The sequence below is a fragment of the Ziziphus jujuba genome, chromosome 7 (genome assembly GCF_031755915.1).
Source record: "Ziziphus jujuba cultivar Dongzao chromosome 7, ASM3175591v1".
In the NCBI taxonomy this organism is placed as follows: domain Eukaryota; kingdom Viridiplantae; phylum Streptophyta; class Magnoliopsida; order Rosales; family Rhamnaceae; genus Ziziphus; species Ziziphus jujuba.
Genome location: NC_083385.1, coordinates 9,076,945 through 9,097,515, shown reverse-complemented (window position 1 = coordinate 9,097,515; position 20,571 = coordinate 9,076,945). Strand labels below are relative to the sequence as shown.

Here is a 20,571-nt window from a genome sequence, read left to right as displayed (position 1 = left end):
TGACCAAAAGATTCTGTAATCATTTACCAAAAAAAGATTCTGTGATTTGTTTAACCAAAAAAAATGGATTCTGTGATCTAATTCTATATTCTAGACTGCTAAATATCGTGGCCCATTTATTGATCTTCCTTTTATTGGTGGTTAAGCTTAAAAAAAAAAAAAAAAAAAAAAGGAAAAAAAATTGACCCACAACGTCCACTTTTATATTCGAAGATATAGTGATGTCATTTGTAACACTTTATAGATTAGTCCCAGCTCTTTAGAAATTAATATATAAAATCATTGAGAGTCTGAGACAACTTTTGTCCACCTTTATGAGGCTTATGTAAGATATATGTTTGTAATATTTATACAACAATGAGGCCGCTATACATACATACATACATATATACACATTAATACATATATTTAATTTGTAGAAAAACTTTGGTTTCAAATACTGAGTTCATGAACATGCACACTTGACAACGGCTAATATTTTGTCAACCACATATATATATATATATATATATAGTGAAATAATGCAATAGACATGCACTTGTATTATAACTAACTTAATTTTCGTTTGAAAAACAAAAAAAAAAAAGGTTTAAACAGGATATTACAGAACAGAACCAAAATTGAGTAGTTGTCGTTAAAAATCGTGGATATGGGTTGGATTTTATAATTGAACATTTCCAAGTTGACATATATACCAAATTAAAAGAGATTTTCCCCTGCCAAGTTTTTATAAGAATATCATGGAAAATTGCTTTCTTATAGATTAATATTAATTAGTAGTGTATATATCTACATATTCATAATAATGAACCAGTATCCCTTAAAAAACAATGTATTAAATGGATTTTTTTTGTTTAAAAAAGAAGAAAAAAACTATTAAACGATTGCAGCGGCCACCCGTCAAAAGCGAACAAGTCTTCAAATTTTTGTTGAATGTCAAGTTTCTAACTTCTAAGACAGAGAAAAGAAGACCCAAGAAAATTATTGGGTTTCACATAATCATATTTTACGTTCACACAAAGAAGAAAGATCAAACTTATTTGATTTTGCATTGGGTAAAAAAAAAATAAATAAAGAAATAAATCGTTATTCCAATTAATTTCAAAGATGGCCAGTGGGCTCTGTATTTGGTTTTGGAAGGGACGGCACGTGGGCTAAACATGCAATTATACAAAAAACAGAAATAATAAAGGCTGTCACCGATTTTTGTGAGTACCGTGTCATTGGTAGCTCAAAAACAGACGAAGAAAAAGGGAAATTACATACGTAATAATTTTCTCTCTTTTGTTGCAACCTATATCTAATTTCTCAATAACAAAAATTATCTAAATATCTAAAAAAATAAAACAAAACCAATTAAAAAAAAAAAAATGATGGTGATGATGAGCAGAGAAAAAAAAAGATCGTGAAGATCGTTTAAAGGATTGGACCAGATTCATAGGATTTATAATTGATGTTCAACACGTCAACAACCCCACCCTCCCACTGCCACTAGCCAAACGTCCCCTCTCTCTCTTCTTTCTCTCTCTAATCAAAAAGCCCCTTTTGAGTTTTACCTACTCTACCACTCTCCAACTCTATACCTGTTTCTCTTTGATCTTCCTCTGCTCTGCTTTTCGACCTCCGATCACTATCACTATGGGTAATCTTACCGAGATCTCTATCTCTATCTTATTTCGATCTTGTTTACTCTACGATATTATATTTTTGTTTTTTGGTTTGGTTTTGGATTTTATTTTCATGTTTTTTCGATCCATTGCAGCTACTGAAAATCCTTTCAAGTCTATATTGAAGACTCTTGAGAAGCCTGATGGTGGTGAATTCGGCAAGTACTATAGCTTGCCGGCTCTCAATGATCCTAGAATCGGTCAGTCACTTGCCCTTTTTTTTTTCCTTATTACCTTGTGTTTTTCTTGCCGATAATCAGTCGGAAATCAAATGTAAATGCAAATAATAACAAAGATTTTTCAGTTCGCTTTTACTTTGATTTTTTGTTTTCGATAGTAAAAGATTGGTGTTTGGTGTTGCAGATAGGCTTCCATACTCCATCAGAATCCTTCTCGAATCGGCGATTCGAAACTGTGATGAGTTTCAGGTTAAGATTAAAGATGTTGAGAAAATCATTGACTGGGAAAATACTTCTCCCAAACAGGTTGAGATCCCATTCAAACCTGCTAGAGTGCTTCTTCAGGTAAACTACGTGGTCCATTGTTTAATTTCTACATCTGCATTTTAGCAATTCGAAGTTTGTTATAATTTCAGCGTTTAATCTTGGTTTTCAGGATTTTACTGGAGTACCTGCTGTTGTTGATCTTGCTTGCATGCGCGATGCCATGAACAACCTCGGTGGTGATTCTAACAAGATTAATCCATTGGTGAGCTAACATTTATGTGGGCATTTCTAGATTTAGATTGGAATTTTTGGTTATCTTTTCGTTTACTCGTGTAAGCTCTATGGTGAATCTTACTTTTGTTTATTTTTAAATGGTGGTGTTTACCTGCCTTTGATGAATTAGTCTGGAAATGCTAATGTGAAGTTTTAATTGATGCAGGTTCCTGTAGATCTTGTCATTGATCACTCTGTTCAGGTTGATGTGGCAAGATCGGAAAATGCCGTGCAGGCAAATATGGAACTTGAATTCCATAGGAATAAAGAACGATTTGGTTTCCTGAAATGGGGATCAAGTGCGTTCAATAACATGCTTGTTGTTCCTCCAGGATCAGGGATAGTTCACCAGGTAATGAATCATTTTAAGTAGAAAAGTGCTTGTGTATAAGGTTTTGTGGTGATTAATGATCTCTGCAAGTTTCGCAATTGTCTACGTTTTACTGCATAAGAGAAATGAAGTTGTAATGCCGATGTACAGGTTAATCTAGAATATCTTGGCAGAGTTGTTTTCAACAGAGATGGCTTGCTTTACCCTGACAGTGTTGTAGGAACAGATTCACATACTACTATGATAGATGGATTGGGTGTTGCTGGCTGGGGAGTTGGTGGAATAGAAGCCGAAGCTGCAATGCTCGGACAGGTAAAATTGTTTGTATTGGAACTAAGATTTATTAGTTTGACTATTTAATTTCATGTTCCACAATTCAGTTTTGGCCATCATAATGTAGAAATTTTCTGTGCATTACCTGCATTAAAATAGACACATAGTTTAGAAACCTATGCGTGCTCTGTTCTGATAATATCCTCAGAATTATCTTTTTGTTGGTTGGGAAAAAGGTTTCTTGAATTTTCTTGTGCTGAAGTTGCTCTTGTGGTTTATTTATTTATTTATTTTTTTTAATTTATATATATATATATATATATATATATATATATATATATATCAAGGAATATTAATCTATTCGTTGCATCTGTTTGCAGCCAATGAGCATGGTCTTGCCTGGTGTTGTTGGATTTAAATTGTCAGGAAAACTGAGAAATGGTGTGACAGCTACTGACTTGGTTTTGACAGTTACTCAAATGCTAAGGAAACATGGGGTAGTTGGCAAATTTGTTGAGTTTTATGGTAAACTATAAATCCGATTGCATCTATTTTGTGATTTATTTTCAATGGTAAGAACAGCTGCAGCTTCTGCTGACTTATCTGACAGTAGGTGTTGGCCATTGATCCCATATGCAGGGGAAGGCATGAGTGAATTGTCTTTGGCAGACCGTGCCACCATTGCAAACATGTCTCCTGAGTATGGTGCTACCATGGGCTTCTTTCCTGTGGATCATGTTACTTTGCAATACTTGAAACTGACGGGTAGAAGTGATGATACTGTACGTAGCCGTTGACAACTTAAAGTGCCAGAGTAGAAAATATTTACTTCTCTTCACGTGCTTATTTTTATTGTCATGTAGATTTCTACCATAGAAGCATATCTACGGGCTAATAAGATGTTTGTGGACTACAGTGAGGTAAATCATTGGAAACATTTGTATTTAATACCATTTTGTAAACTTATTTAACTATATGGTTTCTGACTGAGGATTTTTGTCTTAGTTCAGCCCCAAGCTGAGAGAGTCTATTCCTCTCATCTAGAGCTAAATCTGGAGGATGTTGAACCCTCTGTGTCAGGTCCAAAGAGGTAAGTTTTCCCCTTTTTTTAACTCTTATGTGCTTGTTTAATGATTGGTAATCAAAATTTCGGTTTTCCAAAAATTTATCTCAGACTCATATTTTCTGTAGGCCACATGATCGCGTTGCTTTGAAAGAAATGAAAGCAGATTGGCATGCATGTCTTGACAACAGAGTTGGATTCAAGGTGAGAACTTTCTAGCAGAATACTGGTTGATTGTGCTGCCTGGGAACCATATGAATGTAATGGGCTTGGTGCCACTCAATTGTTATGCTTGAGTTTTCTAGTAGCATGTATGAAATCTTTTGGTGTAATCGTACATGCACTATTTTGTTCTTGCTTGTATCACCTTGCAACTGTTTTTAGGGGTCATGGCTCCAATATGCATTTAGACTATTACTTCCATTTTACTTTGTATTTGAGCGTAGTGGCTGCGTTAGCCCCCTCTTCTGTTTGTGCTTATGCTTTTTGCTATTACAGGGTTTCGCTATACCTAAGGAATCTCAAAGCAAGGTTGTAGAGTTCCCATTTCATGGGACCCCAGCACAGCTTAGGCATGGGGATGTTGTTATAGCAGCTATCACAAGTTGCACTAATACATCAAACCCCAGTGTAATGCTTGGAGCTGCTTTGGTTGCAAAGAAGGCTTGTGAACTCGGATTAGAGGTTAGATGTCTTTACTTTTGCCTTCTGTTTCTTGTTCACCTATATATACATATTTTTTTTTTTAACCCTGATAGTAGATAGATTAACAATGAAATGCACTCTGTTAAATCCTAGGAGAAATGGAGTCATAATGTAGTCTTATGAAATATAATCTTCTAGATGCTAAGGCTTTGGAGCCTTGCAATTTGTATTGGTTGTCCAAGTGTAATATTATGTCTTCTTGATTTAAGTTAATTGAACTCGTAACTTTCATGTAACTTTTGGCAGGTTAAGCCATGGATTAAGACAAGTCTTGCTCCAGGTTCTGGGGTTGTAACCAAATACTTGCAGAAAAGGTTCTTTAAGAATCTCTAATGTTATATTTAAGACATCTACACATTTCTAATATTTTATAACTTAAGCATGCGCATTGAAACAGTGGTTTGCAGCCATATTTGAATCAACTAGGATTTCACATCGTTGGTTATGGATGCACCACATGCATTGGAAATTCAGGCGATCTTGATGAAGCAGTTGCAACAGCTATTACTGAAAATGGTGAATATCTTCTTTTAGTTCATGGATATTCTGATGCATATATTTTGATGCATCTTCTTGTATTCTTTATAGGTGACCTAACTGTGGATTTTGTTGAATATACAGATATAGTAGCTGCAGCTGTGCTGTCGGGAAATAGGAACTTTGAGGGTCGTGTACATCCTTTGACGAGGGCTAATTATCTTGCTTCTCCTCCACTTGTTGTTGCCTATGCTCTTGCTGGCACGGTATGAAGCAAATTTTCCCACATGCCTTTAAAAATCATGTGTCATATAAAGTTGTGTAGAACTTCTTTATGCTATATTTCTCTGCAAGTTTGTATTCCTTGGTGGTGCTAATCTAACTTTCCAACGTAATGCATGTCTTCTTGGTGCCAACTTATGATTATTTTTAAGTATCTATTTCTTCGTGGGGCCATTGCTGCAGGTGGATATTGATTTTGAAAGCGAACCTATTGGCTTGGGAAAAGATGGAAAGAAGATATTTTTCAGGGACATTTGGCCATCCAATGAAGAAGTAGCAGAGGTAAGCGGATCAAAGCTACTTAGTTATGAAATCTCTCTTTCTTAAAAATAAAAAGGATGAATTATTTTTATAGTAGTTTAAGGATTAAGAATTCATCTTCTTGAGTTCTTGCATTGTTTCAGGTTGTGCAATCAAGTGTGCTTCCTGATATGTTTAGGGCCACATATGAAGCAATCACCAAAGGAAATCCCATGTGGAATCAATTGTCTGTTCCTTCTGGCTCTCTTTATGCCTGGGACACTAAATCGACTTATATACATGAGCCACCCTACTTTAAAAATATGACCATGTCTCCCCCAGGCCCTCATGGAGTGAAGAATGCCTACTGCTTGCTGAACTTTGGAGATAGTATTACAACTGATCACATCTCTCCAGCTGGTAGCATCCATAAGGACAGTCCTGCGGCCAAATACCTTTTGGAACGTGGGGTGGATAGAAGAGACTTTAACTCTTATGGAAGTCGACGTGGTAATGATGAGATCATGGCAAGGGGCACTTTCGCAAATATCCGCATTGTCAACAAGCTATTGAAAGGAGAAGTTGGTCCGAAAACAATTCATATTCCCACTGGGGAAAAATTGTCTGTTTTTGATGCTGCTGTGGTACTTTTCTTACTCAAACCATTATATATGTGTGATACTCTAAGCTAATGGTTTTACAACTTGCCTATATTTACAATTATGTTTAGCAATCACTAGTCTCTTAGAAGGTTTTTAAAATTAGGTTTATATCGTAATCCATGCATAATGCCATTGATATTTTTCTTTTATCATTTCCATATTCTGGATAATAAATAGAGGCCTTCCGGGATCTGCCAAATAATTCGTTATTCAGTCAGAAGGTTGTGATTGTTGGCTACATAGCCTGTAGTTGCTATTTGAGTTTTACTGCATTTTGGAAACAGACAATGGTGGTATGAACAGTGAATAGTTGTATTCTTTTATGTTATTCTAAGTTTCAACTTCTGTTCAATTGCTACAGAGGTACAAGAGTGAAGGACAGCACACAATTATCTTGGCTGGTGCCGAGTATGGGAGTGGAAGTTCTCGTGATTGGGCTGCTAAGGGCCCAATGCTACTGGTAAAAACAATTTCACAGCATCCAAACTCAATAAAGTATCCTTTTTATACGTCCTTTTACCATGATATAATGCCTTAAACATTACCTACGAAAAACAATATCCTTTAAACATTACTTGTCGGCAGGGTGTGAAAGCAGTCATAGCAAAGAGCTTTGAGAGAATTCACCGCAGCAATTTGGTGGGTATGGGTATCATTCCATTATGCTTTAAGCCTGGGGAAGATGCTGAAACTCTTGGATTAACTGGTCATGAACGCTTCAGTATTGATCTTCCCAACAGTGTGAGTGAAATTAGACCTGGTCAAGATGTCACAGTGGTGACAGACAATGGCAAGTCATTCACTTGTATACTACGATTTGATACAGAGGTATGGACTAAATCTAGTCTGTCTTCTACTTATATCTATATATCTATTTTTACTCTAGTGAGAATCTGGATGCGACAATTTTCCCTTCCGCTAAAGTTCAACTGCTTTGCAGGTTGAACTGGCATATTTTGATCACGGGGGCATTCTGCAATACGTCATCAGGAATTTGATCAGCGCAAAACATTGAGTCACAAAATTCTTGTGGATTGTGAAGCTCAACATCTTTGCAATTCTCCCTCAAAGTTCTAATAAACGTTGTCGGCTGCACAAGGGGAAATCAGCTTTGGTGCTGATCCTAGCTTCTCTAAATAAAGGGGAATTTGGTGGGGAATTTTTTTAGTATTGTAAATTCATATTGCATTTTACAATATTAGATTGCAGTTAAAATTATAATTTAATTTTCCAAGCACAGTTTCAGATGATAATTGAACTTGAAAGGGTGATGTTTGTCTTGGGAATTTTATATCGCTGTCTAAATTTCATTGCTTGAAGGTCTTCTAATCTTTGCTATAATATCTCTTTAATGTCTACACTTGATGAAATTGCGAGAACTTGCATCGCATAATTTGACACATTACCGTCCAAAATTTTGCAAATCGAGAATCATATGATGTGTCTTTTGAAGATACTGTAACTACAATGCCATCCCATTAGTGCCACCTCTTACAAATTAAGATAAGTTTTATTAAAATACAAGTCTAAATAATTATTAATAATAATAAAAAAAAACCCATTAATAAGACCTAAAACCATTTCCAAGTCATTGATGTAACATCAGCTTTACTTAACGTGAATTAGCAATGCCACCAAAGATGGCCCGTCGGGTAGATTTCGCTATTCTCATGTTGGAATGTGCAATAGAATTCTTCTTCTCCATTGTTTCAAACAATCTAATTGCCTTATCAATAAGACCATGTTTACACAAGCCATCAATCACGCAATTTGAAGGCAACTAAATTTGAATAATTGAAACTGTCCCCAGAAGTTTACTCAGCAAGAGCTCCTCAAGATGTGCATGAACAACTTCAGGCAACGACTTGCATTGATTATAGTTGTGAATGTATGTTGATCAATCAAATTTGCTTTCTCTATCTCATCCGCCATCTCACAGCCAGCTTTATAGTTAACTTGTTTAAGATACAGAAGCAGTAGAGTGTTATAACACACTAAAATCAAGTTGAATATTCCCAATATCACTCATCATCTGCTCCTTAAAATCATTTGCCTCTTTCACCCTACCTGCCTTAACCAAACCATTTTTAATGATTGTGCTTGCTTCTCATTTCTGAAACGATATCTAGTCTTTTCTCATGTTGCTTTGACCTAATCACTGTATTGTACGTTATGGCATTTGGCTTATGTCCTGATTCCCTAAGCTCCTCAAGGATTTCCTTTGCTGTCTGCAATTTGCCTGTCTCACACAGCGCATTGAGAAGACTATTGTATACCATCAATCAGTCAAATCCGCGATGCTTTATACACCTAAACATCCTAAGGGCATTGTCAACATAAACGTTTTTACATAGACCATTCATCAAGATGTTCAATGAAGATGCTTCAAGTTAAAAATCAGCACCACCAGTTACAAGCTGATGGAAAATCTTGTAGGCATCATCTATCCTTCCAAATTAAAAGAAAGCATGCATAATAGTATTATAGCTCCGTATATCTGGACGAATATGAAGCATATCTTCAAACAAGACCACGGATGTCGATAACAAATTTGTCTTGGAGGCCCCAGCTATCAATGAATTGTAAGTATTAACATCTGGATTTATCCCTGCTTTTTGCATTTCACCGAGAAGAGAATAAGCTACATCGAATTGGCCAGACTGACAATTGGCATGTGAGTTACCACATCAGGTAGTATCCCCAATCTTATACCATGTTCAATAATTGCTTCAGCTTTCATCAATTTCTTAGCCTTGCTAAAAGATGCTACGCATTTTATAACAAACTATAGGGATAAATTTTTATTTTCATATATAATATTTAATACATGACAATATATATCAAAAAAATAATACAAATAATATGAAATATGAAACTTTCTTTTTATATTATATGAGTAAGAACATTAGGATAAAAGGACAAAAAATTGAAAATTAATATAACTACAAGGTAAAAATAATAAAATATGATATAAAGAAAATGGGTAAAAGAATAACTAAACCATCTATATAAAGACATGTATAATAATTGATTAATGAAATCAAAATTTTAGACCAAAGTGAGAAAACAAACTAGTCAATAGGATCTGTTGATAAAAACAAAAACAAAACCTTAACTATACATTTTTTTTTTTTTGCCAAAGGTGCAAGAAATTATTGATTTTATCATATGTATAAGTGAAAAAACGAATCCATTCTATTTTTTGTATGAACAATTAATGTTAGATTTAAGCTTTTAGGATAATATACATGAAAATAAGTATTATATAAATATATTTTATATATATATATATTTCTTTTTTGCCCTTTACAGTGGCCAAATGTTTATTTTTTATTGACATAATAAATTATTATATATAATCCTATAAGAGCGAAAGAGGAACTTAAAAAAGCTGGGGCCACTCAGGCCATACATAGTTCCACCCTCATGTCGATCAAAAGACCCAAATACAAACTCTTGGTTTCTTCTTCACCCTTTGTAGAAATTACAACCAAAAGAGAATTCATTTTTTATTCTATCAATAATAGCACTGAAATCCCCCCACAAAAAAAAAACAAAAAAACAAAAAATGTTAGTTAGCATAGCAGTAGCAGTACATCAGATTCCGAGGTCTCGAGGGGTATACTGCACGACGCATAAGAACCGAAGCGGATCGACCTCGTGCTATCGCTTGCGAATTTGACAAGGTACAACAGTGACATAACAACTTGTATTACCTGTCACAAGCCAAAAATTAAATAAATAAATAAAGCTCGTATTACCTGCCAGAGACAATCATCAAGGGAAAATCCAGGCGATAACAAAAATCAAACAGAACTTGTTTCGAGAAAATGGCCAAAAGAAGCTTCACTAAATTGATTAATGTTCGGAATCTGTTTGTATAAAATAAGTATCGCGTATAACCATTGGTGATATTTCAAGGATAGCTGACAATGTTAGATATCCTAGCGATTTGTTAGGTTAGTCATCGAGAATGGAACATTACCCTTACGACAATAGTTCAAACTTTGTATTCATTGACGCGCACCCATTTAGTAGATGACCACTTATTCCCTTTAATCACAGGGCATCCACCTGAAATAAATCATGAAAAAATAATAATAACAATAATAATAATCTTTGAAAACGTATAATGAATGGGGAAAATCCAGAAAAGGAACTCATAAATAATTCCTATCAGGAAGCCATTGACTAGGGAATTCATACATACAGGGCATTCTAACCTCTTTCAATAATGTGAGCATGTCAACATGGAAGGCACTGAAAAGCTAAGCTAAAACTTGAGCATATTAATTGTTAAATCTAGTGATGATTAACTAACCATGCAAACTTGATGGATCTAAGCTTGCATCAGGCTTCATGCTCCAGAATAGCAATGCATCACCCATCTTAGGTTTAACAGAAAGTCCCTTCTTTCCACATTCAGATAGCTCGTTCCACCAAGGAACCGAGCTAAAATTCCCTTTGGCTGCAGGGAATACTGTTTCACCCCCTTCTTCAACATCTGATCTGTACCAGAGTGCAAGAGAAAACATCAGAGAGAAGGTAAAAAGCAGGTCTGCGTGATGCATCAGAATCAAGCATTAGGAAGAGATGCCATGTAACTCACAGGTACATAAGAATTGTAGCCATGCGTTGACCACCATTCACGGTGTTGTAGTCATCAAGAAAGTAGTCATAGTGGGGCTCGTATTTCTGTCCAACTTCATAGTGGAGAACTTGAAGTCCTTCCCCATTTTCTGTATATTATGTTGTTGGCTTTAATAACAACTCGTGAATTGTATGCTATAACTATAGATTAGATAATACAGAAGAACATTGAAAGTCACCAAAAGCTAGATATAAATGCAAATTAAGTGAACGAAGAAATGATAATGAAAGCACCCTAATGCACAGAGGAAATCCTTCCTATTTTTCTTTTTTGAACATGTCTGAGGAAACAAGATAAGAACTAAATTGGGCCTAATTAGCACCTATTGAATTGAACATCTGTGGCAATATGGTGAATCAGTTATCTTGGAGTTTTGATATTTAAAGTGACTATGTTGATGGAGATGGAAAAAAGAGGATGACATGGCCGCACAGTGGTGCTCTGCAGCTAGCAGTGTAGCACATGACAATTTGGTGGTCGTATCCATCTCCACCTTTGCCATATTTGGGCAGATGTAACAAACATCAATTTTCCAAATGTATTTTCATCAAATAAAGTTGTAAGCTAAACTCCATTAATGTCAAATGGTGTTCCATGTTAACAAAGGAGAAACACACATTGTGCGTTGGCACTCGAATAACAACTTCAAATTTGACACAATTCATTAAAAAGAGAAAGGAAAAAAAAAAAAAAAATTATATATCAGGAAGCTAGATTCCATACCAACAGGTAGAAAGGTGAAATCAGCAATTTTTTTCTCAATGTTCCTTATAATTTTATCTCGTCCTCTTGCCAAAAACGTTCCAGAGCTAGTACGTACCCTGAATGTCAAAAAAGAAAACCAAACCATGCATATTTCTTAAGGGTATCGAAGATTAGAAAAATGAAAGGAAGGACAACAGCAAGTTCCTAACTACAAAATATATTTTAAATGACAAAAGAGAAAAAGATAAATACACACCTGCTATCTTTACTCTTTCCTGTTTCACTATCAACAACTGTTGACTTGTGCATGTGAGGCTTAGCAAGATCGATTAGATACTCACATTCCTCCTTTGTCTGCCAAAATTAGTCAAACTGAATTTCAGTCATCAGTGATTTTTAGGTTTAATCAATGAAGGCAATGAACAAATCTATAACCATTCAAAACAACGCACACAAGTTTCTGCCCTAACATATCTCGCTGACATAATCAAAGATCGAAATGAGAAACAACTTTAACATACTATAATTCTAATTATTGGTGCACAGTGATTAGAGGCACGTGGTTGAAGCCCTTAGTATCGCCATAAACATCATTAATGGAGGTAATTATGAAACAGATACACAGATTGTTATCTTGAAGAAGCCAAAAACAAAACGCTTACCAAGAAATTGTGATAAACGACAGCTCTTGGCTCCCATGAGATCACTTCCACCCAGTTTTCCTTTCTATCATCATCTTCCTCGCTACTATTTGAAGCAACAACAGTCACTTATCAAAATCAGCATCGAATTCAAACAAAACAACAAAGAATTAAAAAATAAATTAAAAATTAAAAATTATTATTCAAAGTTATGTACCTATCAACACTATTCCGTACAATTGAGCTGAGATCGTTGGCCTTGTGGGAGTTACCGGAACTGCTAGGAACGGAGAGGATTCCGAGTGCGACGAGAATGAGAATGACGAAGGTGAACATTACGAACAAGGTGAGAAGGAGAGAAGAAGATGAGGATTTCCGAGCTGGGAGACGTGAATATCTGGGCTTGGCCATTGCTGAAAGCTAGCAAGAGCTTCGGAGAGATAGAATTCCCAAACCCTAGGGATCGATCCAGAAAAACCACAAAAAAAAATAAATTGCAAAACTCCGGTAGGTCTACAACGAGGAAGCAGAGCGAGATCTGAAAGTGTAGAGACTCGTCCTCCGCCAAAGAACGAGTGAGTCAGACTACGCGGTTTTTGTTTGAAACTCTGTGTCGTGTGAGAGTCTCTCTCTGTCGCTCTGCTACATCATTGGATCCGAAATGCCTGTCGTTTGCTCTTTTTTTAATTTCTAACTTTTTATTCTTTTCTGGTAACTTTTTTTTTTTAATAAATAAACTATTTTTCAGACAACTGATAGTAGAAATATTTCATATTTGTTGTTTAGCCAATAATTTAACTAATTTTTTTTATGTATTAACTTTCTAAGCCACCGACAAATACTGTCTACAATTGCCTAACGCCCTTGACTTTAAGAGCCTCCGTTGGATGAGCTACATTAGGCGCCTAATGCCCTCTTGGGTTAAAGTCCCATTTCTTATCCAGAAAAAGTCAAAACAAAATAATAATAATAATTAATGAAAATGTTTACCGTGTAGATAACTAGATATCAGAAAGTTGATATTTTTTTATTGCCTAATAAAAAATTTTAAGTAACATTAATGACTTTACCTCAATTAATATCAATATCTTTCTTCTAAGAATAGGCATATTTCTTTAGAAATGTTCAGTAACAAGTTATATATCCTTTAAAAAAAAAAAAACTTTAATATATCTCAAATATTAATGTGTGCGTTGCAAAACATATATATATATAATTAATTTTAAATAAAGTATTAGATCATATCAAAATTATAATTTAAAATTAAGAAACTGATAAAATATGAATTTAATTATATACTAAAATTTTATTTAAAAAAAAAATGACATATAAAACTCTAATAATCTTTTGATTTAATAGTTAAAATACATTACCAAAAAAAAAAGAGTAAAGATTTATTTCAAAAAAGGAAAGTATAGTTTTACATTTATACTATTATCTTTTAATGGAGAAAGGCCCGCCCGTTTTCCATTTTATCCCATAACTATGTATACATATATACAACCCGGAATATTAATTGAGAAATTTATTATGCAAATTCACAACATTATGTTTGTGGAATAAAGCCTGAATATGTGGATCAAATAATGTTAATTTATATATTTTTATTAGGTCCCACGTTCCATCATGAGAGTAGTGATTGGAATTTTGTGATATATAAAAAATGGCCTAGTTGATCTATTTATGATCATCGCGTGGTACAAGGTCAAATGAATAGAAGGAGTCCCATTCTATATTCAAAGTTTTGACAGTTTCATGTATCGAGCATATATTTAAGCTCTTTAAAATTAGCTTTATCCCTTTAAGCAAATAAATAAATAAATAAATAAAATTAGCTTTATCCCACAAATTTACCCTTTCAATGTTTAAGAAAGCTTGCATGTGTTTCTTTACCAAGGACATTAAACGACGACGAATTCCAACCACATGCATAGCTCTCTGGGCTCTCAAATTTATTTTTTTTTGGGGTTTTCTTTTTTAAACTGAAATAGCTATATGGGCATAAAATCGAGCACTTTTAAGCCCATCAAAGGTTTGTTTATTTATTGTTTTTTATTTTATCTCACGTTTGGGCCTTTTGGGCTTAGAAACCATGATCCTTACATCAGACCAAACAAGCGACAGCTAACTCGAAAGCGACCTTGGTTGACTTTTTCATAGGTTTGGATTTGAGAGAATCTTTTCTTTATTTTTAATTACTGATTAGAAAATTTAAAAAAAAAAAAAAAGGCGTCATAAACATTCTTCTAATTGAAGGTTAATGTAGTAGGATTGGCATGGTTTAGAATTTCATCTCTGTTTTGTCTCAATAAACATGCTTGCATCTTATTGAATATTCGATTCTTGGCATCTCAATCGTCAGCCCAATTATGAGAGATTCCATTACAGCTTTAACCCAGTTGAAGCTTCTTGATAGATTCAATTACAGCTTTAATCCAGTTCACGCTTCTTATCCATGGTGCCGAATGGGGGAAAAAAAAAAAAATACACCACACACAAACAAAGCAAATACACAAAAGGAAAGTTTGTTTATTCAGAAAATCAGTCTAACCAATTCAATCCTATATATGAATCTATCAAACATAAAAGAGAAAACTGATCTATGCAAACGAGCACACTCATTATTCCAAAGAATACATGGTTTATCACCACACAGACAAAACATGAACACTAACAGCTAGTAAACCACCCATTTGCCGCACAGACTGAACACTGAAGCAGCGAAACTAAAAAACGCCGAGGGAGGTAGGATACAGAGGAATGGGTTTGTAAGGGAAACAATTGGGAATATAATTAGAGGTTCGTCTTTTGGGATGATCTTTGGAATCCATGGCCGGTTGGTTCAAGTATGCATAATTGCTTTTTGTCCACCTGCACAGGTTGACTTATTGATTAAGTTTCTTTTCGGATATAATAAAAATACCCTTTTATCGATCAAGCAAACATTAAATTTTCTATGACATTCAAGTGAAAAACATTCTGTAAACTCACCAGTCCTTTATTCCAACACGAACTTCATTGTTCTTCTCATTATTTTTTATGTCAGTGATAATAACAGCTTTACTCTCCCTGTCCTTATCATCCAATGACTCTTCAAAGCATCTGTAATCCTCCTCCTGTAAACCAGACTCGACAAAATAAGAACTTCTGAAAGTTCAATTAAAAGAAAATAAAAATTGGGTTTTAATTACCAAACGGTAAATCTACATGTATATCCAGTAGGATTATTGGTTAAGTAGTTTGATAATTACTTAGAGATGGTAAAGACTTGCTTAGTTTGAATACAATCATACCGAGAGATTACGGGCCCTAAGGCGTGCAGCAGCTTTAATAGCAGCAAGGAGGTGATCTTCTTCCACAATGAGTTTGTTCCTCCAGAACTTAGCAATTTCTTGATTTGTGACGCTTAGTGGAACACTCTTCCTAACCGAGAACCTTGGAAATGGCGGTGGAGGTGGTGGTGGCGATGGAACAGAGTCTTTTATCATTGCACCAACAGTTACAGTCTCCTCTATATGCTTCATGTTCATCAACTTTCTGGCTGCTGAGTCACTCCTTGATTTTCTCAGTTCTGCCGGTGAAATGGCAGAAATAAGAGAAATAAGCATCATAGTTATGAACTAACTCTAACCCCCCAAGAGCTACTTATCCAACCTACCCTTCAAACACCGTATGGAGTCTAGTAGACAAAGCCTGATGCTTTGCGGACCATCATACTTTGCTTGTCATTTTATCTGGGGCAACTTGACTTGTACTAGACTATAATTTTCAGCTTTAATTTCAGTCTTTCTTTTATATTTTCAGTTTGCAATTAACCCAAGGTCAGCGGTCTTTCAATTTTATTATTTTTATTTTTTGTTAATTTTACACACACACACACACACACACACACACACACACACATATATATATATATAAGAAATGTTTAATTTTAGTCTTTCTTTATATTTCCAATTTGCAATTAACCCAAGGTCAGCGATCTTTCAATTTTATTATTTTTATTTTTCGGTAATTTTTTCTTCGTCTTTGTCTCGTTTCACTTAAAAATTTGATTTCATTTCTGTGTTTTTCTACTATGGTTCTTGGAATATTGGCGATTATTCACATATATGACTGTAAAATAGTTTGGTTCTCCGTTTGTAATGCTTTGTCATTCAACGGTCATTGAATATAAGTTAGCTGAAGATGTAGGAGTGGCACGTGAAAGAGCAGAAGACAAAACAACATATAAATATAAAAGGACTGGTAGTTGCCACTTCAAATTCCAACCAGGAATTGACTAATAAACATTCAAATTAAAAAATTCAGATTTCTAGATTGTAGTAAATATCATCCAAATATTTTAGCAGAAATTTCATAGAAAATTGATGGGTATGAATCATAATCCAGAAAATTCACTTTCATAAAAGTACTTGTGGATTAGACCAGAGGTCATATACTGAGATGGAGGTCAACCAACAGAGCCACCCAAAGTACCCAACAACCCAAATATACCCACCATCCGGTCAATTGGTTCCTATTGACATGGTTAAATCTTTTGGTTTAAGGCCAAAACCAGATGCTGTTTGTTAGAAGACTCCAGAACTTAGAAGCCATATATTAGTAAAACCTTTGCATTTTCTTGGCAATCATCACCTTGGGATAATCGAGCCAGAGACTTGACATATCTGGGTTGAAGATGATAGACAAAGTTGGCTCGGTGATCCCAAGTGCCAACTGCCAAAAGATTTTTCAATTTCACCATTGCAGTATGAGCTAATTTCCTTTTCATAATTTATCTTTTTCTTTTTTCTCTTTTTTTTTTTTTTTTAGGGGGACAAGAACAAAGAAGTGTCAAAATCATTTTGCATCCACATTAACCTCTACATATGCTCCACCTTCTACCATGAAGATGTCCGAGGAGGAATAGTCTGTCTCCAACCTTGAGGCTTCGAATTATAGAAAAGATATGCATTACTAAGGATTTTGACAGTATATAAACCGAAATGTTTTTAACTGGCTCTAAGTCTGTATTTGGGCTGGAAGGTCAAGTGCTTTAATTTTGGCATTTGGGTCTATTTCACACATTATGATTAAACGACATGTAGGCATATTTGACTCCCACCTTTTCTCCTACTATTCTTCCTTCAATCCTTGTTAATCCCCAAGTTCCCAACAACACCAACCCTTGTTAAAATTTGATGGTAAGCAGATTTTTTATACCAAAAAGAAAGTGCAAAACTCCGATTCATATATCATATAGTTAATCAACGAGAAAGTGCAAAACTCCGATTCATATATCATATAGTTAATCAACGAGCATACAATACAAGAAAAACCCATATATGATATATATATATATATATATATAGATATACAAAGAAAAAAGGAATCCATCCCATCCAATATTCATACAACAAAAAATAGAATACAATAAAGGGGAAAAAATAAATCTTCAATCTTTTTTCGATAAGTAAAGGCTGTCGAACTGACTGACCCATTAAGTTTCAGGCGAAATACGGAGGGCCTTGGTCCTCAATCTGTAGCGAGGAGCCCTAGGAATGACCTGACTGGGTCCAAAATGAAACTGGCCGGCACTGTCAGTCATCGGAGCACCATCATCGTAGATATGCCCGATGAGGTGGCTACAGCTATGGCACTTCAACTTGGTCCTTTTCCTCTGGATCCCCCAGTAGTTGATCGTCTCGAAGAAAGGTCGGATTTTGTCCTCCTTCTCGAATATGAATTTGGTTGTATCCACGGTTGAGAATGACATCGTGCCCTTGTTGCCGGCTTCAAAGTAGAAATCCGGCGGGTACAGATGGACTGTGTTTAGGTTTAGGTTCGCTCCGCATTCCGAACATCTGTATATCGAAGCCATTTTGTGGGATCCTGATTGATTTGATTGAATTCGATTTGGGGTTTTCTTTAAAAGAAAAAACGAAGAAGAAGACCTCGTTTGGTTGGGGTTTTCTGATGGAAATTTCAAAAGCGCGTTTCGTTTCGAGGCGGCAATGCGTGGCGGAATATTTCGGATTTACACGTGGAATTGGATCTTGCATTTGATTGGCCAACGGCATTAAGCGTCTAGAGAGACGACTGCCATTTATTTATTTATTTATTTTTTTGGAAGAAATGAATTTGGGTTAAATAGATTTTTATTTTCATTTTTTAGGCGTTAAAATTTTATTAATTCGATTGGATATTTTATTCGTTGTCACTTTTTTCATTTTTTATCCCTATTGGCTTGGCACTTTTTTCTTCCTAATCCTATTGGAGTGTCTTATGTGGATTGTTTTATGGACTAATTATATAATACACTATAAATATTACACAAGTAAAAGTACTTTTACATTTAAAGTATAACCAAAAATACTTTATAATTTATGAACAATTTACTGTTGTCTATTTTCCTTATTATTTATTCCCATTGGGTTGTTTTCTCTATAAAGTAAAATGAAAAGTCCATGTGGTGTCTTATGTGCTATGCGTACACACTGTAAATATAACGAATTATATTAAACAATTTTAAAAATTTTAAACTCTACATGATCTTGATGGATGCAAAAGTAAGTCAATTATCAACTCGCGTGGTCCACGGATGGTGTTCAAAGTGTTCCTTGGCTTATCATCTTGTATGGAAGCATGGTGACACACAGATTTCTGCTATAAAATATTATAAATTTATATATGTATATATATATATATATATATGCTGGAAAACCCCTCGATGATGGATAATCTAGATATCAATCTACTCCATTGATTGTTGAACTACCAAAGATTAACGGATACAAGCTGTGATGCACCATCATCAATGTTAAGTCCTTCAATTTGCTTCTCTTCTAAATTCCCTCTACCACTTATGCTCTACACTTACAAAAAGTTAAAACTTAAATATTGAACTCCAGAATAATAAGACCCTCAAACCAGCAGATATATAATTAACACTAAATTAAAACAAAAGATAGAGCAATGCTACATCAAATTTTGTTATGTTTGACTTAGAAAACTTGTTGCACCAATAATTATTTGCTGTGCCGGTGTGATATATATGTAGTCACTTTTCTTTTTGGGATTCATCATTTCATCTTAGCCAAATGTATAGGAAGTCAAATCCGTGGTGGGTTAGAGACAATGGATCAAACAAAATTGGTAAAAATGATAAAATATATATATAAATGAATACTTAAGTGCACTTTTCTAACTTTTTTTTTTTTTAACCAACAAAAAATCTCATTTTTACCTAAATGTATGCAATTTGCTTACCTCATATATTGGTTAGTGAAAATCATTAGTGAAAGCTAGAATTTGTCAGTAATTAAAATCAACTATAAAATTAAAATTAAAGGAAAAAAAATAAACAACAAAATTAAACACACTTTTAAATTTCATTTTTTTTCTCTACATATGATTACCATTAACATATATAAAAAAATTATACACAATCAAGTAAAAAAAGAAAAAAAGAAAAAAAACAATAATGCCATTGTGAAGCAATTTATATGAGATCTAACAGTTATAACAAAGTAGATAGAAAGCAATTCTAAGATCCTAGAACTGTAGCTAGCTATTTTAAAATAGTATCCTACAAGATATATGATACAAACATGATAGAGCATATAGAGATAGTTAATAGAGATGATAGTAGACTAAAATGTTAGTAGCTCATAAGTAAGATAAGGATTATTACCCCCCAGTTTCCCCCTTAGGGGATGGTAGAAACGGTATGTTTCCCCTCTCTAGCTCTCCCTCAGGGAGAGTACTATAAAAGCGGTAGCCCCTCTAGCTCATTTGAAAAAACGGGGCATAATCTCCATCAAATAAGGCATTGCATATAATGGTTAAAGAGAAGATGTTTCCTTAAAGCACTATGTCATATAAGATATGAGCACTCCATGGCTAGGCAATCTATTTTTTATTTTTATTTTTTTTTGTTTTAAAATTAGGCAGGTTGTATTAATATATTTTTTGCTTCTATTTATGCATCTACTTTTACTTTTCCATAAAAGTTTAATAATAAGTTAATTTTCACTAATTTTTATTAAAGACACTAATGGAAAATAGAAGGATTGAAACATTTTTAAACATTGTGCAAACAACTTTTAATGCAATTTTTAAAATTCAAAGGTTGTTTCAAATTTTTGAAAAACACTGCCAAATAGAGTATGGTATA

At 34.4% G+C, this 20,571-nt stretch overlaps 4 protein-coding genes across 5 annotated transcripts; 1 reads left to right on the top strand and 3 right to left on the bottom strand.

The window, feature by feature from the left end:
- The first annotated feature begins 1,256 nt into the window (after positions 1–1,256).
- LOC107424464 (aconitate hydratase 1) lies at positions 1,257–7,760 on the top strand. Its single transcript, XM_016034280.4, has 20 exons — positions 1,257–1,642; positions 1,763–1,867; positions 2,031–2,191; positions 2,283–2,375; positions 2,553–2,738; positions 2,868–3,029; positions 3,371–3,515; positions 3,630–3,772; positions 3,854–3,910; positions 4,001–4,080; positions 4,182–4,257; positions 4,552–4,737; positions 5,005–5,072; positions 5,156–5,274; positions 5,380–5,501; positions 5,701–5,799; positions 5,922–6,401; positions 6,781–6,879; positions 7,005–7,247; positions 7,360–7,760. Exons 1-20 carry the CDS (start codon positions 1,639–1,641, stop codon positions 7,432–7,434), a joined length of 2,703 nt encoding a protein of 900 aa, XP_015889766.3. The 5' UTR covers positions 1,257–1,638; the 3' UTR covers positions 7,435–7,760.
- A 1,920-nt stretch (positions 7,761–9,680) lies between these two features.
- On the bottom strand, positions 9,681–13,084 carry LOC107424429 (probable prolyl 4-hydroxylase 10). Of its 2 annotated transcripts, none has more exons than XM_016034235.4 (8): positions 12,634–13,084; positions 12,438–12,519; positions 12,032–12,129; positions 11,794–11,891; positions 11,029–11,158; positions 10,741–10,928; positions 10,405–10,493; positions 9,681–10,135 (listed from the first exon to the last, which is right to left on the bottom strand). In XM_016034235.4, the coding sequence occupies exons 1-7, from the start codon at positions 12,825–12,827 to the stop codon at positions 10,420–10,422; spliced, it is 864 nt and encodes a 287-aa protein (XP_015889721.2). In that variant the 5' UTR covers positions 12,828–13,084; the 3' UTR covers positions 9,681–10,135; positions 10,405–10,419. The 2 variants fall into 2 exon arrangements, with proteins under 2 accessions (XP_015889721.2, XP_015889720.2); XM_016034234.4 differs by having other exon boundaries at positions 12,438–12,522; positions 12,634–13,081.
- Positions 13,085–14,925: 1,841 nt separating this feature from the next.
- LOC107424448 (uncharacterized) lies at positions 14,926–17,584 on the bottom strand. Its single transcript, XM_016034260.4, has 3 exons — positions 15,710–17,584; positions 15,408–15,532; positions 14,926–15,287 (listed from the first exon to the last, which is right to left on the bottom strand). The coding sequence occupies exons 1-3, from the start codon at positions 16,025–16,027 to the stop codon at positions 15,143–15,145; spliced, it is 588 nt and encodes a 195-aa protein (XP_015889746.3). The 5' UTR covers positions 16,028–17,584; the 3' UTR covers positions 14,926–15,142.
- A 138-nt stretch (positions 17,585–17,722) lies between these two features.
- Positions 17,723–18,385, bottom strand: LOC107405784 (uncharacterized). Its single transcript, XM_016012870.4, has one exon. It carries the CDS (start codon positions 18,274–18,276, stop codon positions 17,896–17,898), a length of 381 nt encoding a protein of 126 aa, XP_015868356.1. The 5' UTR covers positions 18,277–18,385; the 3' UTR covers positions 17,723–17,895.
- Positions 18,386–20,571: the final 2,186 nt, after the last annotated feature.